General features: G+C 42.9%; 1 protein-coding gene across 1 annotated transcript; it reads left to right on the top strand.

Annotated features, from left to right (window-relative positions):
* Window positions 1-1,181: 1,181 nt before the first annotated feature.
* LOC111069152 lies at window positions 1,182-2,155 on the top strand. Its single transcript, XM_022359056.2, has 3 exons — window positions 1,182-1,615; window positions 1,682-1,727; window positions 1,814-2,155. Exons 1-3 carry the CDS (start codon window positions 1,306-1,308, stop codon window positions 1,902-1,904), a joined length of 447 nt encoding a protein of 148 aa, XP_022214748.2. The 5' UTR covers window positions 1,182-1,305; the 3' UTR covers window positions 1,905-2,155.
* Window positions 2,156-24,913: the final 22,758 nt, after the last annotated feature.

Genomic DNA, 24,913 nt, shown 5'->3' with positions numbered 1-24,913 from the left:
CTTCTCTCATCCTCTCTCTCTCTCTCTCTCACTCTCTCGCTGTGTGTGTGTGTGTGAATAAGCCTTTTGTAACCAAAGTCATACGAGTGGTACCTGGTGGTATAGCTGGCCAAACTGTAACTGGAATTACTAAAAAACTATTCACCCACACACACACACACACACACACACACACACACACACACACAGGCAAATATATTGTGCCATTCTGAATGTTGAAAATTGAAAATTTTTCAAACTTTACAGCTAACAAGATTTGCTGTGGGGCGAAGCCTTTGATACCCTTGGATATGCAACACATTTGGTCACTCACTATTGGCTGTTCAATAATTAAATTAAGTAGCTATTAAGTTTTTATATTACGTTAACATAGGGACACTTTAAAGGAGCCCAAAATTCTGGGATGCTCGAAACCATAATAATTTCTGAAAGGGTATAAATACGAAGTGGGATGCACTCTGCAGAGTCAGGGGGATATCTGGAGTACATATGTATCTGCAGGATAAGTCCCTTCCCCCACCACTCCCCACCCCGTTAGCCCTTTCAGGTGTGGCAGGATGAGTGCCACCGGGGCCTGATGAAAAGTCAGGAAGTAAAGTTTTACGGTTCACATAAAAGCTGAAATGTTCATACAATCAGCATGAATAATAACTCGGATGTGGATTAATACTTGGTCCAAGTGTGGACTGTGTATGTGTATGTGTGTGTGTGTGTGTGCATGGCTTACTGACAAGCCTTCTAGCCTGATTTTGTGGCCAAATCTGTAACGCTCGGTTTCCCTCCACAAAAGTTCAGAGTTGCCCCACTCTGCGCTTTTGATTTTACCTATAATTAAGAAAACTATTCGAAATCCACTGCCCCCAACAGAGTTGGTTTAAGCCAACAAATCTAGAGCAGAAATAGCGCAGATTTGGGGAGCATTAATATGGGGCGAATAGAAAAGATCAGCTCCAAAAGTAAAGACAACCGGAAGACAATTTTTGAAAAAGTAAACTCAATAACAGAGTTGACATTTCTTCATTTTAAAATATTTATTGGAAAACAAAAGAGGAGCCGTTGCTTTTTCCTATAACATTTTTGACTGTGTGCCTTCCCTTACATATTTCATTTCGAGTCAAGCTGTAGAACGGGAAACAACAAATTTTAAAATATTTCATTTCGAGCTTAGCTGTGGAACGGGAAACAACAAATTTTTTAATATTTTATTTCGAGCCTAGCTGTAGATCGGGAAACAAAAAATTTTTAAATATTTTATTTCGAGTCAAATTACCAAACGGGAAACGAAACTTTTTAAGTTTCTTTAAGATGACTCAATCAGATGATACGCAAGTTCAGCGTATTAAAATAAAATTGTGCGCGTCGAACTGTTATTATCCATTTGATTGTGTACGCGAATACAAAATGAAACTCAACTCAAATTTCAAGAAACTTGCTGTGTTAATATGCAGAGAAATGCGCATGCCATACTCTCTGCTGCGCTTTCACTTCGAAGGAAAGCGCATCAGACCGACGCATACGCCAGAGTCACTGGGCATGGAGAATGGCGACACCGTAGATATTCTTACAATGCAAGGGGGCTCGTTGATGGATTCAAACTCGGTGAAAGACCTCTTCGGTAAGTTACACAGAATCAATTGATATGCGAAACGGCCAATTATGAACATCCACCAAACCGCCAAAGGTCGTTTTCTGCTGCACCAGGGCACGTTGAATTCTCGAGGAAAGTGGTAAGTGCTGAGACATAAAATGGCTGTACATACTCGTACCTGTAGTTGCTCAGTTGATGTGGAATAAACTCATTTTTTTTTCTCAGGCAGTTGGTGAAACATCGAGGCTACGGCGTCTCTATCTTTTTGCCAATATCGTTAATATCCAAATGTAAATATGAATGGAAATTTACATAAAAATGTATTTACATAAGTGTATAAATATGCATGTAAATTGCTGTATTTTCTGTTTTTTTCACACCGTTATAAAATTGTCTTTTCCGCTTAAATGTACAACTCGATTAAGCTGCCAATTATAGGCAGCCGAAAGCCTGCTTACAAAATTTTAACACAAAATAAAAAAAATATAATAATACAAATATTACTCTCCACACGAAAACTTTAAAGCCCTTTTCGAGCATTGCAGTAATTTATAATTGTTAATTAATTAAATTGTTAAATTGTTAAATAATTTGATCCAAATAAACAGCCATTTGTTCAAATATTTATTGTATATTTCTTACATATTTTACTCAATCATGGACTAAATATAGTATCATTTATGGTAAACTTTGTGCCCTGAGGCAAAGGCTACCCCACAATTCAAGAAAAAAGCTAAAATCAAACGAATCAGATATTTTCTCCAACATATACGCAACTTACATATAAGGAAAATACCACCTCCTGTCCAAGCTCATAAATTAGAAGAAATTGCGATGACACGACAGACCGAGCCGGACCAGAATGGAAATGGGGGGAAAATGTCCAGGAATTTGGCATCAGCAAATATTTGCAGCACGTTTTTCGTTTACATATCAACTTGACAACTTTTGCATTACGATTAAGATGTACAGCCCGGGCCGGGCCGGGCCGGGGGACCGGAGAACAACGTTATCAACACCTTTCTGAGGGGCCCGGCAGGCGGACACACACACACACAGACAGACAGCATCCCGTCCCGTCGCGTCTCATTCACGTCCAAGTCCAAGTCAGGGGCGAGATTTATGTGTTTTGCTTGGCTGCTGCCATTCTGCTCGTGTGTCCCTTCCCTGCTTCTGCTGTACGACAATAAAACAAAACAGAGCAAAACCGAACAAAAGTTGCGATTAGATGGAACAGCATAGTTATGACTTAAGGGGTAAGGTAAGGGATTCCAGAGCACAACGACGACGACAGCGCACTCGTAAATATTAGAACTTGGGTTCCGCTTGGTTCCGATTTGGGTTCCAATGGCGAAGGCAGCATCGAATGCCAAATATTTTGACGTATTTCAGGAACGGGAACGGCGAATTTCCCACACCCGCAAGAGTCACACGCAAACAATGGCTATTATGGCCACAAACGGTGGAATAACAAAGCGAATGGATGTGGATGGACTTTGATCGGGGAGTCGCATCGTGGGTGCCCTGCACCGTGCAACTCAGTGTATAGGAAATCTGCGATAAATCATATTTCAATCACTGCCGCATTTTCTGATGAATACTATTACATTTGTATATATATTTATTGCACTGTGATGCAACCAAGTCCGTGTCTGATATCCTTCTTATGCCCTTTACCGCAGCACCAGGTAAAATCAGTTGCCTTCAAAACCACCGAACTCCGCAGTCGTGGGCCATTGGAACTTATATTTATGAGCGGCATTCGCGAGTGTGTTTCTGGTGAGAGTGCGTAGGAATTTTGCTTTTCGTTCGTTAAGATTTACGAGGCATCCAAACCTAAACACAGACACACACACGAAAAGGGAAGAGCGAGCGAGTGAGAGCCAGCCAGCCAGAGAGCACGTCCTGGGCCACGTCGCCGCTGACTTTAGAAATTAATTGGCCCAACTAAGAAATTCGAGAGTAAACGTCGTGCTCATAAGTCCTGCCATCGTCCTGAGATGCGGTTTTTTCCGTGCTCCAACTCAGGCACTAGCTACAGTTCCAGCTCCAGCTCTAGCTCTAGCTACTGCTCATGGTCCTGCAGACAAAATTAATTTGTTATCCTCGCTTGTTTAACGCAGCTATAAATTATGATGCCAAAGTTTTTGGCCACTCAAAGAGCACACAACAGGAGGAGAAGCCAAGCCAAGCCGAGCCAAGCCGCACGGGGAGACGAGACTTTTCACCGTGGCCTGGCCTGGCCAGGCCATCGCCGGCAACGTTGCCTTGGCAATTATTAGCTTTTGTTACGCACACTTTATCACTGGCCATGTCGATATGGGGTTCCGTTCCCCTCCCTGCACCCCATCTCTCTTCCACGCTCTTTCGATATATATGGGCCGCGTAATTGGTGGGCACGTTAATCAACACTGGAGTATGAGGCAGGGACATGGACAGGGGACTGGGACAGGGATCCCTTCCCCGTGGTCTTTTGGCCAATTAGAGACCCTGGGCCGGGCAACGCCTCGAAGATGGATGCTGATGAGCCTGCGCTGATGCCTTGATGCCCAACGGCCCGAACATAAATCCTGGTCGGAAGCCACTATTAGCTTGGTGTTTAGTAAGCCTCCAGCTTGATGGCCTTTGATTAGCTCCGATATGGATGCTTGCCATAAATTAGCACGGCTCTTTGTTTAAAAGGTAAGCCAGGATTAGGTACACATAGTGGTAACTTGAGCGAAAGTAAAGTCCAGCTAAAGTCCGGCTATTTTGCTGATGGAAAAAACTTGTGATGTGTTAAAAACATTTTCAGCAAGCGGACAATTTTCTTCTTCTTTTTAACATTTTTCAAAAAGTTTCTTTAAAGGTTTTTTAAAGGAGACTTTCTAAGAGATCTAAGACTGAATTATAATTTTAATTAAATAAAATCTACGTTTATATATATTTAAAGTCTTTGAATAAGATATGTATATGATTCAAGAACATTATATACGGAGTCTATATAAGAATGGAAGTGCTATGCCTAGCAGAGACTATAATTCAGCGAATCAGGAAATAAGTTTCAAGAAAATTCAACCAAATAGTGGAAGAATCTCCCATTGAAGAAGATTTTGCACTCATCCGCCCAGTGTATATCTATTTTTTGTTTTGTCAAAGCCTCTAGCAGCATTTAATCCCTTTGCTACCACGCAATACTCGTATTCCACAGCAGATTGTACCGGATCAGGTACTGGGCTGGGCGATATTGCTGATTTTCCACTTGATTGCTTCAACTTATCCAGCGCTCGTTTTAAAAAACAGATTAAATTTCCCCCACCGCCCCACAACAGTCGCATGCCCCAAACCCAGTACGGACTACCAAGCGTCGCGACTCCCCTGTTAACCGTTGGCATCGTTGTCGCCTTGTTAATTAAACGTGGCACACACACCGCACCACACCGCACCGCACCGCACCGCACCGCGCCACACCGCCCGGGATCGGGCTAGGGTTCTGGATGCGATGCGGCATTGCGCCTCGATTGCGATTGACACAATAAATTGTCAATTACAGTGCAATTACGTATGGAAATCGCTGGCGTTCTGGTCTCGTATACCCGCGGGTCTGGAGCGGAGCTATACAACAACAAAAAAAAAAAAAGAAAAGTGTAAATCCCCATTGCTGCGAGGCGGGGAGGGATAACAGTAGCGCCACAACAGCAGTCGCCGCTTGATTAAATCGATAAAAATCGAGTCGCATTTTAAACGCAGTTACAGCGCACACAATAGAAACGTGCAAATATTGTCGAGGGGGTTAACAGAATGCTGCTGGGCTGTTCGATGCTGCAGGATGCTCTCCCAACGAGAACGACAGAGATGCCACAAGATATGGGGACTGTGATGGGTTGGGTTGGGCGAGTGGGGCGAGTGGGGCGTGGGCGGCAGACATTTAAAAACGGTCAAACGTTATCAACACATAAACGAGAAATTCGGTCAACATGACATCGTTGTTGGGGTCCAGATAAAGTGCGAGATGGGAACAAGTTTCCCCTTTTTTCGGAGTGTGTTTTTTCCAGGACTGCCGCAGGACAGGAATCAGTCGGGGACAACAGTGTAGACCATAGTTGCGATGAGGAGGGCAAAAAATAGATACGGTAGATTGGGAATTTGTTTTATAATTACTAGAAAAGAAAGGAAGAGTTCATAGAGGAAAGGAACACAAAAAATAGCTCGATTTGGGATTTTGTTTGTTATGAGAACAAAGGTTGGAATAGCATTCATTGCGGAGATAGATGAAAGCCATAAAGCACTTACAAACAAATCAGAAGACTTCCTTGGCGCAGTTCTTCGCAACTCTTTTTAAATTCTCTCTTTAAATTGCAAAGGCACCGCCATGGATTATCTATCGATGCCAGGCCATAATCCAATAAACTCCATGAGGAACTCCACCAACAGGATGGCCGAACATGTGTCTCCAGGCCACGCCTGGAAATGTGTCATGTGCCCCGCACCCACTCCACTATTTGGTTGGGTGCCTGCGAGTGTGTGTGTGTGTGTGTGTATGTGCGGGTGTGTATTTCCGTGTCCGCTTCGTTAATAGAGTTAGTTACACATACCGCTAACTGCAACAGCAATGGGCGAAAAAATGCTGCACTGAGCCACTGGCTGTACGAGCAGTAACCGAAAATTGCCAAACTGGAATGGGAACAGGTGCTGGTGGCCAGAAACCGAAAATGGGAAACAAACCAAGAGTTGGCGCGGATGTCGGTGTCGTAGAGCGTAGTCAATGGCAGCCACTGGTGGGCCACTGTCACCATTGCAATGGTCCCCCCCCCCCTAACCACTCCCTTCTGTTCGGTTCTGCTCTGCTCTGGCCAGGCTGTTTGCCTTTCTTTTGCTGTTGTTTTCAGCCATACAAAGTTGTCAGTGTTGCTGCTGCTGCTGCTGCTGCAACGTTCTGTGAGCATTTAACTATTTTTGCAATGGCGTTAATTGGAAATGGCAATTTCATGCGCCTCCCCAATCGCGCAACAAACGTGGATGGGGCATCGCTACATCCCCCTCTTTTACTTCTCCCTTTTATTTTGCCTTTCTACATTACTCCCTTCTCTCTTTCACTCTCTTTGTTTACCGTTTGTCTGTCTCTTTCACTTGGAGTCTTGTTCGAAATTTTGTACCCTTTCGGAGGCTAATTCTAATGTGATTCTGAGCAGATTTTGCAGATTATAAAATATATTTTCCATACGAACAATTTGTCAAAAGATAATAATTTTAATATATTTTCTGTTAGCTTATCCATATATGACACAAATCTAATGATTATGTCATATTAGGGTTCATGTTAGGGTATCTAAGGAATCGGTCTCCAAGCTACATTTAGTTTCAGTTTTTTGTTTGTTCTTGCCTAGCTTTTCTGTCTCTCTTTCTCCCTCTATATTTTCGTGACGTTTTTATTTTATGGTATTTTTTTTTCAACTACTACACACAGATACACACACACACGTAGACTCAATCTGTGGCACACATTTTCAAGGGAAAGCAACACCAACTGCAGCAGCGGTAGGAGGAGAATGTAGCATAGTTCGATCGGTTGGCGAATGAATATAAGCCATTCTAAACATTTTTAGTTGATTGAAAAATTGTGCACTTGGCTGGCGATTCGAGGGCCACACGAACCAACGTACATACATATCTGTGTGTGTGTGTGCGTCACAGTTTCTATGTATTGGTCTTAAGCTGCATTTAATTGGGCAAAAAACGTGTGCGGAAAATTGTTTCAAAGCAGAGTTGAAAATGTATTGGCATCAAACATTTTTGGGTAATTATGAGAGCGGTCTTTAAAATCCTTGTCAGCCGAAAACATGGCATTTCCAAAATTTTTAAGGTAGCTAAAGGAAATATATTTATTAATATGCAATCAGCGACGAATGGAAAACTATATATGTAGGTCAAGTATAGCCATGCCCTGACTCATGCTGGGAAAATTGAAGGAAAATCGTAACAAACAAACATAACTGGATCATTATAATATATATGAACATTCCAGAATTACAGAAGCTTTTGCCTCCAAAGCAAACCCTTTTTCTCTTGTTAGTCAAATAAATTAAACAAATGCATCGGTGAATCTCCCCTAATGTTAGTCCTGTTTTATCTTCCATTAATGTTGCTATAATTTTAAATATAATGCTCTTGCTCTCATGTCAGACAATTGAAAATAATGCACAAAACTAATTAGAGCCCAAGCCCCAAGGGTAGTCTGCAACTAAAATTTGGTACTCGCCAGCAACTGCTATCTATAATGATATATGAAATGCATATACATATAATACATAAATATGTATATACGCACATGCATTTATATGTTCATGTATAATTATAACAAGCAGCCCGCGATGGCAGTTTTATCCAACTAATTAAAAAACTACGCTGGCAAAAATATTTTCGTGTTTTTTGCAGAGTGCGAAAAATACAAAAACTGAAAATAAAAATTAAATTAGAAACGTAAATTGAATTCTGCATGCGAGGCGGAAAAAACAAAGTGAAAAATGAATAATGACTTTGACAAAGTGTGGGGAAGGGGCAGCAGCGGTAGAGCAGAGGCACCTGCTGCAGTGCCAGTGGAGGTGACTAGTGGCGGGTGGCTGGGATAAGTACGTGTAGGTGTGATCCTTAATGCAGTTGAGCAACGCTACAAAAAACCCAACAAACCCAAAGGATGCTAGAGATGTACGATATGTGTGTGTGTGTGTGTGCGTGCACCAAAGAGGGGGAGAGCGAGCGAGTGTGGGATGAGGATGATGAACGAACCAGAAACGGAAATGCAATTTGGAAATTGAAAACGTTTCGAGGGTGCCCACCCCCTTCCCACACACTTTTTGCTGTTTAACTTTTGCAGCCGCCTTCCGCTGCCCCTGCCCTGAACTCATTTGCATGCGATTTGCTATAATTGAATTTCGCCAAAGGCGGCAGGAAAAACCTTTCGCCTCCTTTGCCTCTCTCTCTCTGTTTGTCTCTGTGTGTAGTTCTAGTTTGGGTAGCCCTCGAAAAGTTTTCCCATCCCTTCGGGCCAAGACAAATGTGCGTAAACAGTCACAAGGGGGTGGACTGGGCGAAATGGGCCTTGGTGGCAGGACTGTGTCACTGGCTGATAACGTTTAATGGATTGCATGGGTGGTCGTCGCATAGAGTGGGCTTCGAATCGGATCTAAGCACTGGGGATGGTAATGTTTGCTTTTTGTTTACATTTTTTCTTGCCGCCTAGGCCTCCGCCTGGCAATGAAGACATTAAAATATTAATGTGATGCATAAATCAGAGACGAAAACATTGGATAGGGTTCTGTAAGTTCTTAAAAACCACTGCTCGAAAACAAATTCAACTCAATTTCGATTGAAATCGTCATGGGTTTTGTATGTTTACAGAATAATTATAAACATATTAATAATATATAATATAATAATATATTTATATATATTATATAATAATATAATATAATATAATATAATAAAGAATAATTTAAAAAATATATACATATGTATACAAGATTTTTGCTAGTCACTTTCCAATCTAGAATCAGCAAACTAGTACTTTCGTCTTTCTCTTTTGTTTCCATATTTTCGTTGGAGAAATTCGAAAGTTATCCCTTTTTCTGGAACAGCCCCGGCAACTTGAGTTTTCAATTCCCCGGCGAATTGTGCCCAAGTCTTTCTCTCACTCGATGTCTGCTTTGTCTCGCATAAAACATCAAAAACTAAGCCAACACTTTTCGGTCTCTGACAGCTGGGAGATATGCAAAGAAAGCTGACTGACGAGCAGCCCGCAAATTACTCACACATCTACACGTCTATTCGTCCTGGAAGAAAGTGTACAGAAGTGAAGTTCTTCCTGTCCTCTCGGGTCTGTTGCCAAGTCAACAAACAAATTAATTACAGTCTGTCTCAATAGTTTGCCACATGTATCTGGTGGATACACTTTACGCCTGTCAACAGAGCTTAGTACGCTTTGACAAAATTAAATGCAAAACTCATTATGAAATGTTAATAGCGAAGCAGCTGCCACTCCTGCTGCTGCCGCTGCTTCTGTTGTTGCTTTTGTGGTTTTACAAAACATATTAATTAGCATTAAATAATTAAAATATGCCCGCCGCTTAACGTCATTCATTTTAATCAGTTTTAAGCCTGTGTCTGTGGCTTCTCCGTCCGTCTGTCTGTCCGTCCCGTGTGTGTTTAAGGGTGAAAACTCATTAAATGTTAGTTATTAAAAATATAAAAAAAATACATAAATACACATATGAATGTTATTTGCTAATACATATACATACATAAATATTTACATAGCCACTCCCCTAACTTACTAAACGATTGGCTTTGATTTGAAAGCTTCCCATGTACACGGCAAACAACGGTGCGTATGCCTAATTAAAAACCCCTTGGGGCTACAGCTATCTGAAAACCGTTGCTACATGAAGATTTTTTGTACATTGAAAGGCTTCTCTCTACACATAACAACGACATCAATTAGCCCCTCGTAATTGTTGTTGGAAAAAAGGACACATCAAGAGTATAACATATTTTCTTCTGGCGGGGTTGTGGGAATTTATTTTTAGTTCTCATTTTGCTTGTATTTTTATGACCACAAAAAGGTAGGGAAATGTTTTGCAACTATTACAAAAACAGTTTATGTTCAAAAGTATTTGTTTAGTACACGGTCCAATTATTTTGAAATATTTTTATATACGCACTTAATCAGTTTAATTCAATCGCGTTTAAGTTTTGAGCTATGTGTTCCAATATTTATTTAACTAATGTAATATGCATTTTTTTTCTGCACTTCACATATCCAGTGTCCGCGTTGACAATGCAAATTAAATAATGGAAAAGTGCGCGAGCATCCAGCAAATGAAATTCCTTTGATGCTGCATTTACAATGCATTCTATTTTTCTATAAGGGTTATTTTTTGTTGGTTTATTGTGTGGCAGAGTACATTTTAATACCGTTCGGCGTCCCGCAGAGGTTTTTGTTCGATGGCAAATTGTTGTTTACCCGCGATGCAAAGCATAAATAGAAATCCGGATCTGAATCCGAATCGGAATCAGAATATGGCAATGTGATTGCCAGTCGGGCACTTAGTCGTATTGGTTGCCCAGCAGCCAAAGCCGCCAACTGGGTTTGGTTATGGTTTCGGGCGGGGGGGGGCTTAGGTTCGAGTGCTGTTGGTAGTGATTTGGTTTCTGCTTCTGCAATTTGCCTAAAAGTCTAAAAATGGTATGAAAACTCTGCGCTTTTGTTGCACAGCCAAGTGGTAAACAAATATGCGTGCCAAAAAGTGTGAGCTCTAAATGAATTGCCTGGATACATTGGTTCCCGTATCCCATATCCCATGATGCATTTTTTGGCAACATTTTTGGCATTTCCTATATTTGTTAAGAAGAAATTAAAATGTTTGATTGCTTTGATTGATTGTATGAGTGGTTTGAGAGAACATTTTTTACACAACAAAATAGATCGATTCACTTTAAATCTTAATTGTATATATCCAAGTAAATTTCAAAATTTTTTCCAGTTCGTATAGACTGCCAAAGCTTTCAATTCGCACGCTCACAACCGTTCAACTCTATTCTTTATAATGTAATTTCTTTAATGATTTTTTTTCCTTTTTTTCAACAATCTTTGCGACACCTTCACTTTGTAGCTCATCCATGATTCGTTGCAATTGGATTGCGTCGAGCATGCGGCTGTCACGTTTCGGTTTATTTAGAATTTTCAGTTCAGCCGTTGGCAAAAACAATTTAAATTTTGTCTCTGCCAACAGCAACAGCAAATGAAAATAAAATTGTAGATGTCGACTCCGATGTCGTTTTGTGTCGTTGTCGTAGATGCAAAAGCAAATCGAAATCAAATCGAAATGTAATCGCGCGCACCAAATCCAAAGCCGAAAGCAATCGCATTATCGCCACATTGGCGTGAAACTGCCACGCCCAGCAGCCCTAACCCTCACGCACGCACCACCCCCCACATACCACACATATGAGTTTGGAGCCCCCTTACTCCATTCCCTGGATATTTATAGTCAGCTCATATTTATGGTTACAATATTTGCCTTTAACCGGAAATCGATGAAATTTTTATGCCTTCGCCTTGGCGCCCTTTTACAATACCCTGTAATCGTAGGCCAGTGTACACTGGGCTACTAAAAGTGTATGTAACAGTCAGAAAAAAGAGTTATTGATGATATATAATATATATATATATTTGAGAGTCCTGCTGTACACTTTTTTTGGAAAAATGCAAAAGTAAAAATAAATTATTTAATATTCTCCTCTCTTTCTCTTTCTCTTCCACTGATAACTGAGTACTTTATTGTCTATACACTCAATCTAACGAGCTCTTTCCTGTTTTATTTATATTTGTGTATGTTCTGTGTTTGGCGAAAAATATTTGTTGCGGCGTGTGAGTGTGTGGAACCCTTCTCAACCCCACCCCAACAGCAGCCGGGCACAAGTATTTGCACTCGGCTCGATTTTCCAATTTTTTCCTCAGTTCTGTGCTTATTATTCGTTTCATTTTCTTTGGTTTTGGTGCCTTCATCGAGTTTAGGCAATTTAGCGGCTTAACTAAATCGGTTTTGGTGCTCATGAATTTATACGTTTTGTTTGTGCAGCGCATGCAAAAAAATGCCTACATATGTACATATTAATATGACTGGGACACACACTCCTTCGCAGTATTTGTCTAATATTTCTCGTAGTAAGAAATTGGCCAGGCCTGGGTCAGTGCGAGTGTGTGATATTGGCAGCTAAATTATTTATTTTGTTTTGTCATTTTAGTGGGATTTACGAGGACCAATTTGCTGTTTGATATATAACTTTGGATGGAAACTTACAGGGATTTGATTTGAAACTGTACCAAATCCTCGTGAAATTTGGCAACGTGGCTAATGCTCATATTTCGCGTCCTTTTTCCTGTTTCCCATCAGAGACCATTCAGCGTATTCAATGCACTTCACACTACACAATTTCGTTGGCATTGTTAAAAATCATAGAATTAACTTGCTGTGGAAGTCTACTATCTGTCGCTATCTCTCGCTCTCGCTCTCCTTCTCTGCCTCTCCTCGTGCGCTGTTTCAGTGCCGCAATTATGTGAAAATTTCATTGATTACAGTGAACGCTGGAAATGTCCCTTGCACTTGGCACACAAAAATAATGACAGCCAAATCGCCATCACGTATTACAGCTGTATTATAGTTCTTCATCCACGAACAATGGCGGCGATTTCGAGCGTGAGTTTTTACTCCGGAGTCCGGACTCCGGTGTCTGGACTGCAATTGGGGAATGCAATGCAGCATCCTCTAGCTAATGGTTCTCCTGTCGATGAGGAGGATGATTATGTTGGATGGTGCTTGCTGCTTGCTGCTCCATGATGATGATGATGAATAATACGCCAGCTTTTTGGGTTGGGGGGCCAAATCCGGGGCCAGTCACGTGCTCCTGCTCCCTGCATTGTTCTTCAGCCGCTTCCGTACCTTGCCGCAGTTATATTTCATATTTTAGCCAGCTCTTCTTCGAGCTCAATTCATTGCAGCTTTCCTGTCCGTTCCTGCAGTAATCTGAATTGGTTTCTCACTTTTTCATGGCTTTGGCTTTGGTTCTGGCTCTGGCTCTGGCTTGGCTGGTCTTGCTCTTTGGCTCCTTCTCTGGCTGCAATCTTGAGCGCCAGAAATTTTACCTGCACGGAATTCGAAATCATGTGGGGATTCGTTCGGTCCCGGACCTAGTCCTGGTCCTGGTACTGGTCGTGGTGCTAGTCTCGGGGCTTGGCTCACTCGATTCCATGCGGGGTCACGTAAGCAGTCTTACTTTGTCACTGGCCTGGGCGAGGGTTCCAGTTCAATCATTTACTGTCATTTACTGCCTTAGTTACCTGTCCTGCGGCGTCTGTCGATATTAAAAGAAAATAAAGTTCCACCAACTTTAAGCACGAGTGCGCACATTTCATGTGTTCCACGGGGGCAGGACGAGTACTCGTATATCATGGGGGAATTTCTATTCTGCGGCACATGACAAGCATGGCAAAGTAAACACAGCAATTCAAATAAATAAATTGATTTAAATTGCTAATAAATATGCAATATTTCCATTGTACTTAGAAGTACTTATTTGAGGATAAGCCAGAGCTTTTATTCCAACCTAAAACACCGAATTGGATTTCAGTGGAAAACAGCTTTTTATAGTAGTTTTAAATGCCTTTCCTCGATTGATTTCCCTTACACGCACTTGAATATACTTGATCTTATTTTTATGCCCATCTTTGTGTTTCATATTTCATTAGTGCCAAAGGCAAACACTTCTCAGCATGTTCCCCCATGTCAGTGGAAAATTTATTGCAAATCGAGTTAGCTGCGTGGAGTTAGGCGTGGTGGCATCTTTGCCCTCTCTGCCACTCTGCCACCGCACAGCCCGCACAGTCTCACCAGCCTTTGGCCTTTTATGGATGACAAGAGTAAATTTAAATCCACGACAACTCTTTGCACTCGGAGGACAACTCTTTGCGTTTGCAGCAGACGTGCTGATAGCAGGGCTTCCGTTTGGCAAGCTCCACCCAAGCAGCTGCTGCCACAGCTCCGTGCCACGTCGCCCTGGCCGCCTCTCTCGCTCTCTCTCCCCTCACGTCTCTCTTGTTTGCTGTGGAAATGAATTTCTAATACAAAAATTGCATTGAAAAGTGCTGCGACGCCTGCTGGTCTCTGGCTTTAGCGTCAAGGGCTAACAATTGTTTTGGCAAACGTTGCCAACACTTCCACAGAGCGACAGTGCGGCAGAGAGTGGCAGAGTGGCAGCAGAGTGGGTGATGGTGGCAACACGCACACGCCACACCAAACCGGAAGTGGTTCGCGTGTGTTGCTCCCACCGAGAAGATCTTGGGAGGCGAAGAACCCTTTGGGCTCTCCTGCACTAGCCAAGTATTGTTCCCTTTTTGCCTTTGGTACACTTCACGCTGGGCATGCAAAATGCAAGTCGAATACAATGCAAAATGCAAAACGCCAACCAAAAAAAAAAAAAAATAAAAAAAGAAGAGTTAGAGAGAGAGAGAGAGAGAGAGAGAGGGGCTTGCCTCTTTCTCACATACAAACACGAAAAACAGGAAATTGAATTTTCGACTTTGCCAAGTGTGCGTGCCAGGAAAGAGGAACCAGAAGCCAGGACAGGCAACCTATATGCTGCCCCCCCCCATACAGGAGGGAGGAGCTCCCAGTACTGGCACACACAAGTGTCGAGCAGGCATAAGTTGTTCCTGGGCTGCTGCTGCTGTTTCTACTACTCCTGCTGCCACTGCAACTGCAACTGCTACTGCTACGGATCCTCCTGCTGTGGCAACTAGACTATTACGAACGCAGGACGAGAACTCCTGACACTGGCAGTGCCTCGTTTTGCATACCAAGCAACCAAAACCAGAAGAACCAGAACCAGTTCTCCGTCCTGCCAACTTGTGCCAACGGAAACGAAATATTTAACAACAATGCAAACACATGCAAACGTGCATTTTCTGTTTGCACATACATACATACATATATCTGTGTGTGTGTGTGTGCGTTGCATAATTGAGTGGGCGTGGCTATACTCCCCAAGTTTAACTTTAATTTGCCAGCCAGCTTTCATCTGACTCTGTTGCCGAGCGCCAACGAAACTAAGCTCAAATTAATAGCAAAACGCGCTAGCTGCTCCACCCACACTGCCACACCGCACCCATCCGTTGCATGCCCCAAGCAACCGCTTAGATGCCAGCTCAATGACTTATCATATACAAATTACAAGAGTCTTCCCTTTCACTCCTTGTACTCTCTGCCACGCCTCTCGATTAGAAATGCCACAGAGAGACAGAGGGAGAGGGAGTGTCGTTGTCGTGTATTTAGAGATGAGATAGAAGGGAATTTCGTGGCTGCTGCAACTGGTACGAAGAACCAATAAATAGAAGCGCAATGTCGCGATTTTATTGATATATTTTACTAGATATTTTAGCTATTTTTCTGTAACTTTTCCACCTGCACAAAACTAAGCTTTGAATATTCAAATGAACTTTTATTTTATCACGCTATATCCGCATCAGTCACGTTCGTATCTCTAGTCCTAAAACTCCCTTCCATGCTCACACACAGACAGACAGACAGACAGACAGACAAAAAGTCAGACAAAAGTCAAAAAGTTACAATTTACGCTTGTAAATTGCTTTAAAAACTTCTATTCGGTTGCTATCTGAAGCTACAATTTTACTAATTAACTCAACGCTCAAGTTTTTCGGGTAAATCCACCACCACTCTGACCCCCAACAAATGGCACTTCCCTCCGCCCTTTTCAAAGGAAAAATATACACCCTGCCAGACGACCCAGCATCCCCCCCCCGCAGCCCGCCCTCGACGACATCAACACTCGAGAAATTCGCGTCTGTCGCTAATTTCGCTAATCAAAGCGGGGGACTGCGGGGCACCCACGACAAAAAGAAAAGCGATGAGGGAAAACATTACTTCGATTTTATTAAATGGGAAAACATGGGAAACAATCGGTGGTTGGAGGTTGCAGGAAGGGAAAATTTCCAAAAAAGGGAAAGCAATAATTTGCCAAAAAGGAAAACAACAATCATAACAGCAACAGAAACAGCAACAACAATAAATGTTTCAACTTTTGTTAATGGAAAAGCGAAAACCAAATGCTGAAAGGAAATGAGTTTTTCTTTTGGGGTGATAATTAGCCGCGTTGTTTAAAGTCCCCCAACCGCCCCTCATACCAACATACAAAACACACACACAAATAGAAAAGGAAAGAAGTTAATATCTCTGTGGGTCTCCCCATCCCGGTTATGGTTATTGCCAGGGCACGTGCCACCCTTCCAGGCCCAGGGCCCCAAACCAAAAGCCCACACATACTTGTATGCGTATTCGTATTTGTGCTTTCAGATATAGCCACACGCATCGGTGGCAAATGAAGAGCTCGCGGCATCAACTACCAAAAAGTCGATAATGTCGCGGCATGGCCACAGGAGCAAACACAACACAGCCAGGGTCACAAGGCCAACAAACCAAAAGGGCAGATGAAAAGCAAAGAAAAAGTATGGCCAAAAAAGGGCACAAATTAAAGCCTCGACTAAAGGATACCTGGCAGTTTGATTTGTTTAATATATGTTTAGTAGGAAATTAACAGATTGGAAAATCGAAACAAACAAATAAACTGTATCTGCTGCAGAAGCAACGCCCAACCTTATTTTGGTTTCCCCCATTCCAAAAGCAGAGAACATTCTCCCTTTAACGAACTGCTACGCGAGTACAGCACACCCCAAGTGCCCCCGAGTGCTGGGTATATATATAAAAAAAGAGAGATGGAGCTGCAACCTTCTGTGTAGAGAAACTAATAACCAAAAATTGGGTTCGCAATCGGAGGAAGCGCAGGATTCCGTATCGGACACTCTGGCAGCGAGCTTTGGCTTGGGGTTGCTGGTTGCTGGTTGGAGCTGTGGAGCTGGGAAGCTGGCGACGAGCGCCAAAACTCATAAAATTCAAGCCATTGAGTTTTTGAAATCGCTTCGGGCTTCATTTCGATTGCCCCATTGCCCAATCCCAATCCCAGTCCCAGTCCCATTCCTCCACTTCCCCTTACACTTCCCACTTCCACTCCCTTCCCCTTGCTAGCCATTCTCTTGGTCTCTTGGCCTCTTGACTTTTTGTCTCTCCTGCTCGTTGTTTGGCCATTTAAATTCGTTACGTTTCGATTGCCGTGAATATGCAGTCAACTTTATAAAATTTATAGTTTAATCTGATAGATAGGAAATTGCTTTGTTTTGGCCTCAACCTCGAACAGGGATGAGACAGTCGTCGCCCTCATGCTGCTGTTGGCTTGATTGCGTTTGGGCAAAGTGGCAAAAGTTGGCAAAATATGAATGGGCATGGGGATGGGCAGGGGCTGGGGCATGTGCATGGAGGAGCCATTGTCTAGGCAGCACTTTAAAGCTTTCGTCTGATCCGATAACAAAGATAAAACTGAAAATTTATGCACGCAAATAAAAGATGAAGGAGCATGACATCAGACTTTGGGCGAATTTTGAGTGCTCTAACTGAAAAGGAAACGCTGTCAATTGCCACTGATGGAACATAATATATTTATAAGGGTTCGCCAATAAGAAAGTAGGCTTAATTTGGCTCCAACGCTTATTCGATTTGCCGCATGCTAATATTAAGATTTTCTAATGGCTTTCAGTCAGAGGTAAAGACAATTTCTAAAGCTGCCACTGACCGGTCCCAGCCCCTTTACTACCCTCTCCCGCATGTCGCATAAAATGAAGATATTTCGGTTAGTCCGAACACTTAACCCCCCTCCCATATTCAATGCTGTCTCGTGGCTGGGCACACAATGGCAGGCTGTGGGATGTGCCCCATGTGCTTTCCAGGCAATTGCCTAATTACATTTTATATCGAATGTCGTAAAACGAAATTTCAATAAGCACACAGAAACACACGAAGATTTGCATGCCTTTGGCTGCCCAGCGAGGCTTTAATAATATTTTTGGAGCGGGCCCAGGCCGGCTCAGGAGTTAATAACAGGGTCAAATGTTTGGTTTGGACCCAGGTCGGCATTAAAATCATGCGGTTCATTGAACGCCTGACCGAAATCTCCGCTGGCTGGATCGCTTTCAATATCAAAAGTGGGGAAGTGGGCGTGGGCGTGGCACAGTGGCACTGTGAAAGTGCAGGGAAAACAGACAACCGGGGACAACTCATCGTAGGCAGTCATCTTTGGCTGTTGACTTTTGCGCCGGACACTGGAGCCGTACGGACAGTTTGACAAGTGGCTTTGATGTTTGCATAGCTCCCTCGCCAGTACAGGTTCAGGTCAGCTCCAGAACGGCACAGAATGAAGCGTAACCAACGTAACGGAACTGGCCCTGCGACGACTCAACTTGTCATCGTCATCATTGGATATATACATATATATATATACTATCTATGTATGTATGTATGTGTATATGTGGCCATATATATGTCAATGACGCTGCCAGTGCAGTGCAGCGCTGTTTGTTCTTATCCTTTGGCACTCATATAAAGTTTGTTTGCGGATTTGTGCAGCGCAATATGTCATTGCTGCCGCTTTGGAAATGGTGAGGGGTGAGGGGTGAGGGGGGTGCGGGCATGGGTCCGGTTGGGTAGTGGTGGAGAGACCAGCATCGACCACGCTTAATGGCAATGTACGTTCAAGTAAACACACAGACACACACCCACATCCAGACGACACACTTGTGCGGCAGCGAGGGTTGATCCACTCGTAAGTTAATTTTCTGGACTTTAAAACTTATCTAAACAATTTTTAGAAAACATTTAAAAGAAGAAAGTATACAGGGATGAATGATGGCTGAATATATAATAAGAAAAAGAAGATATAATAATGAAGAATATATATATAAAATTTGTATGTTCGGACATGCCAAATCCCTGCATATAAAACAAATTAAATCCCCAAACCATCGCTCTAAAATCGGGTTAAAATAAATCTTTTGCTAGCAGAATATTTTCTACTAATTTATGGCTTGCTGCCTTGGCACTCCACGCTTCAAAATCTAACCAAATTTCTCTACTAATTCAAGAATAAATATTATTAACTATCTAAAACTTTTCATGGATACAATTTTGAAGTTGTTTTAGGGCAGCCCTCGCCTTGTGTACATATGCAGTTCAGTGTGCAGCGTCGACTAACAAATCCTTTTGGCATTATAAACATTATTAAAATTTCATGTTTCCTGCTACAAGCGACAGCCTCGACTTGCCACGCCCCCTCTCTCCCTCTCTCTCTCACTCTTGTATGCCGCCCACTCAAAACGCAAACGTAACGAAACATGAAACTCGAAGCGGAGCGGCAGGGCGGCAGGGCGGCAGGCAAAGAGGAGACGAGGCCAAGCTTTGAGCTTATGTGGCACACAGATCTCCATCGTGACCATCCTCTCAGCTGCTACCTTGCCCCGTTCCGCCACTCGCTGGCTGGCTGGTAAGACTGTCTAGCCTTACTTATTTGCAGCATGCTTCATGCTTTATGGTTACTTGGTCAAGGGCCTTTCATGATCCCAAACACACACCCATGCCGTGCCGTGCCATGCCATGCCATGCGATGCCATGCGATGCCCTGCTATGGCATGCGCTGCCATACACACGCATCTTTACTTAAGCCCACACAGATACTCACACGTGCACACACACACAGATGTATGGATGGCTGAGACCCGCACGAGAGGAGAGGAGACATGAAATGCATGAAAATTTTGCGCCGTAAATCGTTAAAATGGTTTTATTCAAGTAAATATGCAAAAATGCTTTTGTTAGACTTTCGTTGAGCATTAAGACGGGGTCAGGGCACTGTCTTTGGTAATATCCGGAGTTTAATTTGAAAAAATTTAACAATCCATATAAAAGTTAAGAGAGCAAGAGAGAGAGGGAGAGAGGTGGGAGATATGTATGTGGGGTAGGTAAATATTTAATACCGACTTTGTTTCATTTTATGACTCGTCTTCATCTGCAGCTGCTTGCCATTCATCCCTCAAGTGGATGGACCACATGGCGTATGTGGATGCTTTGATATGTAATATCTGAAGGAGAGCAGAGTTCAGCACTGAACAGTGAAGACTGTGCTAAGGGAAAATTCATTGTTCACTTCTGTCTGACTTTATGCAGAGCCTATGCAGATCAACATATTTTCTATTTATTTTCTACAGTCTTTGTTTCAAAAAAGTTTATAGATAAAATAAAAAAAACCAGGAGAGTTTATTATCTCAAGATAAGTGAATATTTAATTCCATAAACTACGAAAATTTTCCCTCCCACAAACGACTTCGCCAGCAACAGAACTTTCCCTGCACTCGCAGCACTCCTCTGAATTATGAAATATTTTTGCAAACGAAAGCTAATATTAGAGCTCAAATAACTGGACCACGATCAAAGAACTGTTTTTGGGGTCGCGCTGAAAGTCGTTTGACCTTTTGCGCTGCTTGGAGGGGGAGAGAGAGAGAGAGCGAAACTTGGGCCAGAAACCTTTTAAACAGTTGGGGAAACTCCTCAGGTCATTGTTATGGCAACTTCTTGCATGCAATAGCTTTGCAATTTTCTTGCCATCTCAAAGTTCAGCTGGGGCACTGGCTCTCGGCTCTAACTAGCTGGGGAACGACTGGAGTCCTAGGACCACGACCAGAACTGGCAACTACCACTGAAGACTGGGGAAAAGGAGCGTGGAGCGTGGAGCGTGCAGCGTGGAGCTGGGGCTAAACCCAAACGCACTTAACACTTGCGACTGAGTTTTGTGTAACTTTTGCACCGGGAATCCAGCGAACTACTTTCCTACCTGAGCGAACAGAGAAACAGGGAACTGGAGAGAGTCACAAAGAGTCACAGAGAGAGAGAGAGGGAATGGCAGAGAAATCTGCTTCAGTGCGTCACGTAGGCGCTTCAAAGTTTTCATTTTTGCAAAATTTACGATTTAACGTTAGAGTGGAGCAAAACAAAACCAAAAACAGAGCTAAAAACTCCCTTATATACCCATATATGTATGTCCGATGTATAAAGGTGTGTACGTAGGTATATGGGAAGATGTACCCATGTACTACTTAAAAGAATGGCAAACTTTGAACACGACCGAAATCCCACTAAGTAAGTGTACGCCCAGCCCAGCCCAGCCCAGCTCAGCTCGGCTCGGCTCTGGCCGATACCCATACCCACTCCCCAGAGCCCGTTGCCGGATTGGGTTCAGCTGCACGTACTTTGGATTTTGTTGCGTCTCCTTCTTTATTGCACTTAAGATTTACTCATCAGCAGGTGTGCCCGTGTCGGGTCGGTTGGGTTCGTTTCCATTCCATCTTCCATATCCGCACTCGCTGGCTGCTGGCACGCTGGCTGCTTGCTGGCAACCCGAAAACCAGAATCTACGATTGAATTTTAGACAGACTCACAGCCCCAGCCCAGCCCACACCCATCGCTGCTACTCTACACGAGACTCGAAACGGCTTTTGCAATTTTTATGTGCAATTTTTTACATGAGAACCAAAGGCGGAATGAGAGTGTCGCTTGTGGCTCGTTAAGACTGGGCGGGAGTTAGGGAGCACGGGATGTGGTCCTGCGGGGTACTAACAGAGAGTGGATTAGTTATGGGGCAACATTTGCGACGGAAATTTGGGAAATATTTAATTTTAATATGATATGGAATACCAAATAAAATATGGAGAAATACTAAAAGCTAATTTGACAACTTTATTCGAATTAATTTTGTGATTTCAATGGCAAGTTTATGATTGAAAGTAGAAATTCTTACAATATATAATAGTGAACTTTATTACAATTAATTGGCTTTGATTCAAATTACACTCGAACAATTTAAATCTGCTTCATGCTAAGCTCAAGCTAAACCTTTAGTTCCCACATATTTAAACTCTGGAAATCTCTTTGCGTGCCCCAATACATTACCTGTGGGAATGTCTCGAGGGTATCCAATAGTTACACCACCACCCCCCACCACGCATTAGGGCAGGCAGCACTTGCCCACATTTCGACTATGATTTAGTGTGCACCACCTGCCGACTCATCGTAGAAGCAGTTTCAAATCCGAACCTCAAATTCCAAGCTTCTGCAAATACAATTTAAATTTTTAAGCGGCATCTACTTTGGACACGCCTCGGCCTGGCCTGGCCTGGCCTGGCCCGGCCTGGCCCGGGATTCGTGTCACGCAGCAGCCTCGACGGGTGGCAGCGTCATCAGCATATCCCCCACCCACCCCCTTTCCACGCCAAATCATCTCCATCAGGAGCGCTCGGCCACCCACTACACATCAGCATTGAAGCATCAGCATGTTGTCCTTTGGCTCCGCTTTTCGCATTTTTTTGTGGGGTCTGTGGGGTGTGTGGGGTGGCTCTTTGTTGAATGTTGCAATTTCAACCCGTTGATGGATTTGATGGTTTTTTTTTCCAGCACTCCTGCCGTACTGCTGCCTCCTCCACTGGCAGCGGCAGCGGCTGCAAAATCAGCGCAAATCAGTGACAAAAAGTGGTGTCACGGCGAGGGGGGGCCGCGGCCGGAACAAACGCAAATTGATGACACCCGCAGCGTTGTTGCTGCCTGTTCCTGTCCCTGTCCCTGGCTGTCATTGATACTTGCAAAAAGGCTCCTTTACACGTCGCACGCACTCGCTGCCTCGCAAACTCAAATGGCACTAAATTTGGTTGATTAGATGACCGCAAAGAGCGAAGCGTACGGATTTGGATTTGCTCTTCAGCATCAATCTCCCTGTATTGCCATTCACCATGCGCCCCGTATGCCGTATTTCCCTTTGCGTGGTGTGCTCTATCCTACTACGATTCTCTACAGAAATTTGTCAATAATAAATAGATTTTATTAAAATATGTTTCGGTTAAAGTTCTTATGCGGCTGTTTATAATAACTAAATAATTTGTTTGAGGAATTTGAGTTGGGGCAAATTTCTGTTCTAATTTGATGCTTAAAACCAGCGAAAACTAAACCATAAACCTATATAAAAATCCATCTTGATTACTTCTACACATCAATAGTTTGTTTTTTTATTTTTCAAATTTTTTCTTTCTCTTATTTATTGAAGAATATAAAACCCTCTTTAGGCTCTCATATTTTCCCATTTCTGCAGCATATTTTCTCTTTCATTTTTATGGGAAACACCAAATTAATTTGTTACCCTGTCGACCATTTTTTGCGTGTGTGTCCTTCCCATGGCAGGTCCTTTTTTGCGTCGCTTCAAATACCAGTTAACGTCAGCCTAATTGACAAATCTGCGCTTAACAAGCAAACGCAATCTGCTGCAGCACTCACACACAGATGCACACAGAGCCACACACACAAATACAAACGCACACAGAAAGTTGGAAGGGGAATAGTTGGATGGAGGGATAGAGGGAAGGAGTAAATGCAAATTCTTCCAACGACTGTGGGCCATATAAATTAACACAAGTATTTTTACCTATGCCACACCACACCCACCAATCCAAAATGCATGCTAACAACCACTTAGGGCGCACACCCCACCCCGCCCACAGTACCCCTCTCACAGGACCACCTCCACACACTTTTTGCAACAATTTTACCCCCCCACGTGGAACCCACCGATGGTGAACAACTATTAAAGAAATTACGAGCTGATTCAGTGCGGGGGAGCGGAGCTTTTGGGAATTAAGGGTTGCGGCACGTCGCATGGGGTTGGGGACTACGTTTTATTTGCAACAATTTGAGGCAAGTGGAAAATGCATGCGGGTGCGTTAAAAGTTGCCGAATGTCGAATTTTGTGTGTCTGATCCCAGTTACCCAGATCCCCAGGACTCCCGCATACACAAAACTTTGCTGCGCGACAGCCTGTGTAAATAGTTGTCTATAGAGGGAGAGATGGCTGAGGAATGATATAGCTACGGGATGATATAGTAGGCAGAGAGAGTGGCAGACAGATGATACTGCTACTCGTGGGGGAATGGAGATGGGTAGCAGGCATTATAAGTCCGTCCCCCCCAGGGAGTCAGCCTCAATCAAAGTTGGGCCGTATAATGATTGTGCCCACAAAAAGCCGGGGCGGATAAAGTTTTTCGCACAAGCGGTTGCATTTTGCTTTGCCATCTTTGCATCTCCTTAACCAGCAGTTTTAATTTCGCCACAAGACAAGGGGGGGCAGGGTGGAGGGGAGCGCATCTTGAATGAAATTTTCAACAAATAAAATGCCTTCGACTTTGCCTTCGACTTCGACTTAATGATGTGGCGGCCTCCACCCAACCCCACATCCTGACTTGCACTTAAATTAGTTTCAGCCAAAAGGAAAAATGAGTCTAAGGAGGCGCTAACAAGAAAAGGAATGTCTAGGTGAGAGGGCTACGCCGCAAACTGAATGATTCTCCGCTTAGGGATGGTAAAATACATCGATTTATATTTTAATATAATATATATTGGTAGGTAAAATATATAATATAAAAAATGGTTAAAGGCTATCAAATATGTAACTTACATTTAAAGAAAGAATAAATGGAGTCATTTAGCTTAAAACATTTATTGAATCGAAGGAAAAACCATTAGATGTTTTTTTTTTTTTAGTTGTAACCATTAAGTAAGCCTAGAGGAGGAGGATCTGTAATGGGAGAGTGATGGAAAGTATTTCATAATATTTTCAATGTTCATGTCTAGAGTACAGCAGAATAAACAAAAGCTGCTTTTTCTTTTAAAATAATTTGTACCTAAAATCTCATTTTGTATAAATTATATAAATTTTATATTATTGTGTCTTCAACGGATTTAGCTTATTATCATCTGTTTTATTATGTGAAGTTTATTTTTGGTATATGGGATATACTGG

This window comes from Drosophila obscura, unplaced genomic scaffold (genome assembly GCF_018151105.1).
Source record: "Drosophila obscura isolate BZ-5 IFL unplaced genomic scaffold, ASM1815110v1 contig_200, whole genome shotgun sequence".
In the NCBI taxonomy this organism is placed as follows: domain Eukaryota; kingdom Metazoa; phylum Arthropoda; class Insecta; order Diptera; family Drosophilidae; genus Drosophila; species Drosophila obscura.
Note: the sequence above shows the minus strand (reverse complement) of the source record. Positions and strands in the feature narration are given on the sequence as shown.